This window comes from Arachis ipaensis, chromosome B03 (genome assembly GCF_000816755.2).
Source record: "Arachis ipaensis cultivar K30076 chromosome B03, Araip1.1, whole genome shotgun sequence".
NCBI lineage: Eukaryota > Viridiplantae > Streptophyta > Magnoliopsida > Fabales > Fabaceae > Arachis > Arachis ipaensis.
In genome coordinates this window covers 134,144,223-134,152,482 of record NC_029787.2, presented here as the reverse complement: position 1 = coordinate 134,152,482, position 8,260 = coordinate 134,144,223, and the positions used below count along the sequence as shown (strand labels likewise).

Here is an 8,260-nt window from a genome sequence, read left to right as displayed (position 1 = left end):
TGTTTAATAGGATTTAAATTTTTAGAGCAAATCAATAAAGTTTTTATTGGTAGATTTGGGATTTATTGGTAGATTTAAATTTTTAGCGACCGTGTAGCTAGGCCCAAGACCGAGACTATGGTAGACATTGTCGGGTCTGGTGGGCGATCGTGCTATAACAGGCGAAACCAGAGTAATTTTTATTTTTTATTTTTATTGAGCTAAATAAACAGTCTATTATTTATATTATCAAATTTTTTTATTATTTTTTTAGTAAAATTATAAAAATATTAATGATGACTAATTAATAATTATAAATTACAATACGTGCGGGATTCCTAGCACTGTTGATATTATTTTAGGCAAAAGTTATTTATTTATCATTTCCTATCTTACTTCTTAATAATTTCTAAAGGTTAGTTTTGTTGAGTTCTGAATTGCGTGTGTTGCGTTTATTTATTATTCTATCGTCCACTTGTTAATCGTGATGTGTTTTGTTTATGGATTTTTATTTGGCTTCTACCTTAGACTAGCCACGCGGCATAAGTTTGGATCATTACAGTGCAAAGTTTCAACGGAGAAAATGTTTAATTTATCTTTAGATATGGAAGATGAAATTAAATACTGAATACCATCTATTTTTTTTTTTATTGGAGATGATCCAGTTTCGAAGAAATAAAAAATCAATTAGACATGAGATGATCTATATCTATACACATTATTTGAACTCATGATTGAGAGGTTAAAAAGGGCATTATACTTTTTCCTTCAGCTGACTTAAGGGAAACATACTTTACACTTTTCCAGGCTAATAAAACATTTAAAAAACATGAACTAATTAATTATGTGAAATTCATAAAAGCTTTTCGTTGGTGTTATTTTTCATTCAGAATTTAATGATTGGTTTTAGTAACATATTTCTTCTTTTAAAATAATTTTGTAGATATATTAATTTTTTCAATAAATTTTAAAAGGAAAACAGATAATTATTTTGAGAATGAGAAAAAGAAAACACTAATAAACACAAAAACAGCTTAAAATCTAATATATGGAATAGACAAAAGCAAAAACATTTTCCTTAGATTTCTAAATTTCTTGCCTGTAATAAATGTTCTCATTGATTCTGTTATTATCGTTATTTTCAGTTACAAATTCGAGAAAAAGCGTAGAATCCTACGTCAAAGGGTGGCTACCAAAACCTTCAAAGGTTTCCTACATTGTGGAATACTCTGCTGAGTTGAGAGTGCCAAGTGACTTTGGGAGCCCCGGAGCTCTTCTCATCACCAACCTCCACGCCAAAGAGTTCTACCTCTTGAATGTTGTCATTCATGGATTCAGCGGAGGACCCATTTTCTTCCCAGCCAACACATGGATTCATTCACGAAACGACAACCCCAAAAGCAGAATCATATTCAACAACCAAGTCAGTGACAACATTATTCCTTCAGTCTAATTGATACTTATTAGTGGATGAATGTGGTAATAAAAAAGACATAAATCTAGAGTCTATAACATTATTGTGTTGTGTTTTGTGTTTGTGGATAGACATACTTACCTTGGCAGACACCACCTGGAATCAAAGATCTTAGGCTTGAGGACTTATTAAGCATAAGGGGAACTGGCAAAGGTGAGAGAAAGCAGCATGATAGAATCTATGACTATGCTACCTACAATGACTTAGGCAACCCTGATAAGGACGAGGAACTTGCTAGGCCAGTTCTAGGGGGTCCAGAGAGGCCTTATCCTCGCCGATGTAGATCCGGCAGACCTCACACCGCTTCAGGTATGTAACCGACCCTATCTAGTGGGATAAAATATAGCAGTTGTCATATGAGACATGCAATTTCTCATAGCTTGTCCAATGGAGTGTGCATGATGTTTTGTTGTGTGATGGATGATGTTAGATCCACTATGTGAGAGTAGAATTGAGAAGCCTCACCCTGTGTATGTGCCAAGGGATGAAACTTTTGAAGAAATTAAACAGAACACATTCTCTGCTGGGAGGTTGAAGGCCTTGTTCCACAATCTTATACCTTCAATAGCAGCCACCATGTCCAGATCAGACATTTCTTTCAACTGTTTCTCCGACATCGACAAGCTTTACACGGATGGTGTTGTTTTGAGAGATGAAGAGCAGCAGAGAGGTGGAGTACAAGATCTCTTGCTCGGAAAGGTCATGAATCAAGTCATCAGTGCTGGAGAGCGATTATTGAAATATGAAATCCCTGCTGTAATTAAAAGTATGCTAATGCTAGTGCCTGTAGGCCTCATTACACAAGCTTGTACTTCTCAATACACTCTTTTTTCACTTGTTTGTGTTCTGTTACAGGGGATAGATTTTCTTGGTTGCGGGACAATGAATTTGCAAGGCAAGCCTTAGCTGGGGTCAATCCAGTGAATATTGAGCTGTTGAAGGTTGTTTTCATAACTTTCTTGTATTGTTTACTTTTGGTTTGTTTACTTAATCTCTCTAGTTTCCACAGGAATTTCCTATCCGCAGCAAACTAGATCCTGCTGTGTATGGCCCTCCGGAATCAGCCATCACAAAGGAACTATTAGAGCAAGAACTTGGTGGAATGAGCTTTGAAAAGGTTTGATCTATATTTCATCCACTGTTGTTTGGCATGTTTGTCTTAAACTCAGTTATCTCTAATACCTTTCATTTTTATGTTGATAGGCTATGGAGGAGAAGAGACTATTTATCATTGATTATCATGACATGCTTCTGCCATTCATGAAGAAGATGAACTCCTTGCCTGGGAGGAAAGCTTATGCATCCAGGACTATTCTCTTCTATGCAAAGACTGGTATGCTGTGTCCTATAGCTATTGAGCTTTCACTTCCCCAAACTCCTTCATCTGCGCAAAATAAGCGAGTTTACACACACGGTCATGATGCCACGACACACTGGATTTGGAAGTTAGCAAAAGCTCATGTTTGCTCAAATGATGCTGGCGTCCATCAACTAGTAAATCACTGGTAAGACAATTCATCATGCAGTTTATTTGAGCAAACTTATATGAATTTTCTCACATTTGGCTGAGAGAAAGAATACTTTTGTATTTGTGATGTTCAGGTTAAGGACTCATGCATGCATGGAGCCATATATAATTGCTACTCATAGACAACTGAGCTCAATGCATCCCATTTACAAGCTGCTACACCCTCATATGCGCTATACATTAGAAATCAATGCACTTGCTCGACAAAGTCTAATAAATGGAGGTGGTATAATTGAGGCATCTTTCAGTCCAGGAAAGTATGCCATGGAGCTTAGTTCATCAGCTTACGAAAGCATGTGGCGCTTCGATATGGAGTCATTGCCAGCAGATCTTATTCGGAGGTAACTTTGATCCCAAGGCTTTGAGTTTGAAGCCCCCCAAGCTTTTCAAATCCTCCCCGGCTACATTAACAAGAGATTTCACTAATTTCTTAATTTTCTTTTCAGGGGCATGGCAGAAGAAGACCCTTCAATGCCCTTTGGTCTGAAACTTGTGCTTGATGACTACCCTTATGCCTCAGATGGACTCTTAATCTGGTCTGCTATAAAGGAATGGGTAGAGTCTTATGTTGTACACTTCTACTCAGATCCGAATTCCGTGACATCTGATGTTGAGCTCCAAGCATGGTGGAATGAGATCAAATTCAAGGGTCACTATGACAAAAGGAATGAACCCTGGTGGCCTAAACTGGATACAAAGGAGGACCTGTCAGGTATCCTCACCATAATGATATGGGTTGCTTCAGGTCAACATGCTGCAATAAATTTTGGGCAATACCCTTTTGGAGGGTATGTTCCTAACCGTCCTACCCTAATGAGAAGACTCATTCCTCAAGAGAATGACCCTGAATACAAAAAGTTCATTGAAAATCCTCAGCATGCATTCTTGTCATCACTGCCTACGCAACTCCAAGCTACAAAAGTGATGGCTGTTCAGGACACACTTTCCACACATTCCCCTGATGAAGAGTACTTGGGGCAAGTGAACCCTCTTCACTCTCATTGGATCAATGATCATCAAGTGTTGAAAATGTTCAACAAATTCTCTGCTAGATTGGTGGAGATAGAGGAAATAATCAATGCAAGGAATAAGGAGCCAAAATTGAAAAACAGAACCGGTGCAGGTGTCCCACCCTATGAACTGTTGCTTCCATCGTCAGGTCCAGGTGTAACTGGTCGTGGAATTCCCAACAGCATATCTATATGAATAATTTATAGGGTTGGTTCCCATAATCTTCTGTTGCTTATCATGTCTTATATTGAAAGAAACCGTGTATATGCTATGTATGTAATCAACTAATCATGCATAATTTTTTTATGGATAGTCGAAATTGATGAATCCTTTTATGTGATTGGATGCAACAAAGAAGCAAGTAAGGATATAATACATAAAAAAATAAGAATAAAATCCCAAATTAATTTAAAAAAAAGAAAAAAAAGAACTGCTATACCGATCATCAGATAGCTGTATGTCCTAAAGGGCAACTTGATCCATCGCCCTCAGATAGAGACACTATGCGCATAAATCGCGAAGCCGAAGCATGCACATGCTTGATGCTTCTGTTGTTCTGAACTCATGGTGTGGTCCCCGACTTACCGCTCTCAGACTTGTAAATTCTAATTAAGTAATCACAAGAGAAACCCCAAGTGGGAAAAGGACAACCGGCACCAAATTTAATCGCATCCACACCTATCTCTCACCAAATATATATATTTGGACAGGCATCTGCATTCCCCACGAAAGTTGGGAAAATAATGGATTCGATTTCCCATGTCACCCTCTGCCCAGCCTTTCAGATTAAGAAAATACTCTTAAACAAGCAAACTAGGAATATAATTAACATAAAACATAAACTACCTACCTCCCGGGTCCACCATAAACTACCCAGCTCATCCAACGCTTCATATTACCCACGGAACCCCTCGCCCCATGAACCATGCCACACTGTATCACTACTTCCTTGCTAAAGGGAAAGACAAAAAGGCCTGTCTACAAAATCAAAATCACAAGTATATTAGAGGCTGAGAGAAAACCTGATTTTGTTGTTTTACCTTGACAATAGAAAACGCAATGTCAAACAGCAATCTCCAAATACAAACAGAGGAACCCCCTCCCGCTCATACGCCTCTACTAACTTCCAATTCAAATCAAAACCCTCAAAATCAATGTATTACTAAAAATAGCAACAATAATAATGATGGTAATGAGGAGAGTGAGTTCGATCGAACGCTGGCGAGTTTGGAAGCGCTTCTCACTTTGCTTGGCTTCAACCAGCGAACCGTTTTCAGCTTTGCCGTCTCATGGACCGTCTTCGCGGTGGTTGGCACCACGATGCCGCTGGTGGCGCTGGCTCTTTCCGAGTGCTCTGACGGCCGCAGCCACTGCGAGAAATACCAGGTTCCGGCATTCGAGATGGCGATCGTGGCGTTCCAGGCGTGCCTTGCTGCCGTCTCACTGCTGTGCCTCTCGCACAACCTGAGGAAGTACGGCGTCAGGAGGTTCCTCTTCGTTGACCGCCACAGCGGACAGTTGCATTGCTTTCACCGCGATTACGTCAACCAGATTCAGGTGAGGGAACCTTCCAGATTCTTGCTTAAGGATTTTATTTCAATTTGATTTTCATGTGCGAGGGGATTGGTAAATCAACGTTGAATTAATAAGTTTCATTCTATGCTCTACTATCTAAGGTGATTAAACCCTCATTTTTTCACTTCAATTATATTTGGTTAAGTTTTTATATGTTGTTGTGGTTGCTCTGTTTCCGATCTGAGGCTAGTGTAGTGTGTGCAGCGATCGATGGTGTTGAGAGTATGATTGGCGTTATTTTATAGAAAATATTTTACTATTTTAGTATTTTATGCTTCTCACTGTAAGCCATAACTTGCTCTGTTTTGTTCGCATGCACTTCAATGCCCTTGCAATGATTTTACAGTTTTAGGTTATCTTAAAGTGCAAAAAATTTACACTGTCTTCATTAAATTGCTCTCTGACTATTTAAACATACCTAGAAGGAGTTCTACTTCTGGGAGTGCTGATTTCCCCCCTTCAATTTTCTATTCTCAGGGATCTTTGCGTTTGCTCATTATATGGATGTTGCCGTGCTTCTTTGTGAAGACAGCGCGAGAAATCATTCGCATTTCAAATGTGCAGCATGAGTCCTGGATACTCTCAGTTGCTATTTTCTTTGCTTTGATTATATCTTGGACTTATGTGAGTGCAGTCTCTTTGTCGGCTACTATTATGTTTCACTTGGTCTGCAATTTGCAAGTTATCCACTTTGATGATTATGGGAAACTCTTGCAAAGGGAGAGTGACGTTCTAGTTTTCATGGAGGAGCACATTCGGTTGCGCTATCATCTCTCCAAGATAAGCCATAGGTTCAGAATATATCTTCTTCTACAGTTCTTGGTTGTCACAGCAAGCCAATTTGTCACTCTATTGCAGGTTACGGGATACGGTGGCATGCTCACTTTCTTAAATGGTGGAGATTTTGCTGTAAGTTCAATTCTTTGTCTTTGGAGTTTATGCATTTAGATTGATGGATCTTTCATGTTATCAGTCTTTCATTTGGCATAGAATGGGATGAGATGGAATCATGGAACAAAAATCCCATGCCATTTTCCAATATCAAAGAATGGAATAATTAATTTCTCACTCCCTTAGTTTGAATATTGTTGAAGGGGGAAATGGGAAAATTTGAAGTTATTCACTCAAATTCCATTCCATTTCCAGAAATTCGACGATGAAAGAATGGGGGATGGAATGCAATGCAATGCCCTACCATTACATTCTATTATTACCTCAAAAACTCAAAAGATGCAGTTAGTCATTTCATTATATTCCACCCCATTCCGCCTTTTAACAGCTATCTGAAAACCAAATGGCTCTAAGTTACATTATTTATGTTTGCTTTCCCGTTTACTGGGCTTTCTTTTAGGTATCTACACTTGTTCAAGTTGTTGGCATCATTATTTGTCTGCATGCGGCAACAAGAATATCTCACAGAGCTCAGGGTGTTGTTTCACTAGCAAGCAGGTGGCATGCACTGTTGACATGCTCTTCTGATGCATCTCAACTAAGAAGCTCTGCCAGTACAGGGAGCTTGGAGGCTGTAAACCATTTAAACTCGATACAATTAGACTATTCTGAGAGTGATTTGGAGTCAATGGATTATGCTGGAATGCCTACGAATACCCAGTTGGCTTCCTATATGTCCTCACACCACAAGAGGCAAGCCTTTGGTACGTAATTCAACCACATTCTGTCTGTGAACGTTTGAATTTACTAGATTTAGTCCTAAGAAGTTTTCTTGTTTGATGAATCATGAACGTATCATTAGTCTGACTTCATTTACCTCCATATTGATCTTTCATCTTAATGAGACTTGCCCTGTGGAACCCACTTCTGGAGTTCTGGTTGGAATAGTTATGCAAACTGCTAGCATGTTTTATATATACTGGGATATCATGCTCATTCATTCCTTTGAATATGCAGTGATGTACTTGCAAACTAATCCTGGAGGAATCACTATATTTGGATGGACAGTTGATCGGTCCCTTGTCAACACAATTTTTTTCCTTGAATTAAGTCTAGTTACCTTTGTTCTCAGCAAGACAATAATTTAAGGAGGAAAAGAAGATTGCAAGCAGACACCAAGAACAAGAAGAAACCTTCTAAATTTAGTTCTTCTGGCTTAGCGTTATCATTTTGCTGGAAAATGGCCACAAATAGCCATAACTTTTTCTGGCGACTGATGTTAATAACTTTGCTCAAGCCATGCCAGCACGTAACACGGACACGGCAGCGAACCATGCATGAAGGTAGAAAGGTAGGGACCAAGTTATATCTGTCAATCTATGGAACTGAGCTCTGTGACGTTTCTGTTCAAGGTGCTTTGCTTCTACCCAAGTAAGTCATGTCTCCAGAATTCTGTTCATGATTTTCATTCCTCTCATCAGTCATTCATGTTCTTCACCATCAGTGGTCTTGGGATTTTTCATGGTGCAAGCTAACGACTCTCCCTGAATTTATTCTCAGCTTTGAAGATTGATGGGGGGTTTCATCTAACGACTTGAGCTCCAATTCTCCAGAGCAGCAGTATTAATATTGTCCTAATACGTAATCAAAGTTGCATATCTATCATAAAACTGGAATAATTTGAGAAACTGATCATGCCTACTTTTGTGTTGAAGATTTCAGTCTCAGAAGAACAGGCATGTTTAAGAGCGTGCGTGCAGTTGAGTTCGAAAGAAGTAGAATGCATCTAATTAAGGCTTAGT

At 38.9% G+C, this 8,260-nt stretch overlaps 2 protein-coding genes across 3 annotated transcripts in view; both read left to right on the top strand.

Moving 5' to 3' along the window:
- LOC107632005 (lipoxygenase 6, chloroplastic) overlaps positions 1-4,321 on the top strand; it is a 5,732-nt gene extending 1,411 nt beyond the window's left edge. The window contains exons 2-9 of the mRNA XM_016335622.2: positions 1,125-1,402; positions 1,525-1,762; positions 1,884-2,219; positions 2,309-2,394; positions 2,463-2,570; positions 2,657-2,958; positions 3,056-3,322; positions 3,428-4,321. Coding sequence (XP_016191108.1) covers positions 1,125-1,402; positions 1,525-1,762; positions 1,884-2,219; positions 2,309-2,394; positions 2,463-2,570; positions 2,657-2,958; positions 3,056-3,322; positions 3,428-4,187 — 2,375 coding nt within the window. The 3' untranslated portion in view covers positions 4,188-4,321. The remainder of the gene's footprint in view (positions 1-1,124; positions 1,403-1,524; positions 1,763-1,883; positions 2,220-2,308; positions 2,395-2,462; positions 2,571-2,656; positions 2,959-3,055; positions 3,323-3,427) is intronic.
- On the top strand, positions 4,454-8,253 carry LOC107632006. Of its 2 annotated transcripts, XR_002360062.1 has the most exons (5): positions 4,454-5,549; positions 6,045-6,476; positions 6,919-7,222; positions 7,476-7,889; positions 8,019-8,253. XR_002360062.1 is itself a non-coding variant. In XM_021120005.1 (4 exons), exons 1-4 carry the CDS (start codon positions 5,052-5,054, stop codon positions 7,604-7,606), a joined length of 1,365 nt encoding a protein of 454 aa, XP_020975664.1. In that variant the 5' UTR covers positions 4,454-5,051; the 3' UTR covers positions 7,607-8,002. The 2 variants fall into 2 exon arrangements, 1 of the variants encoding a protein (XP_020975664.1); XM_021120005.1 differs by lacking the exon at positions 8,019-8,253 and having other exon boundaries at positions 7,476-8,002.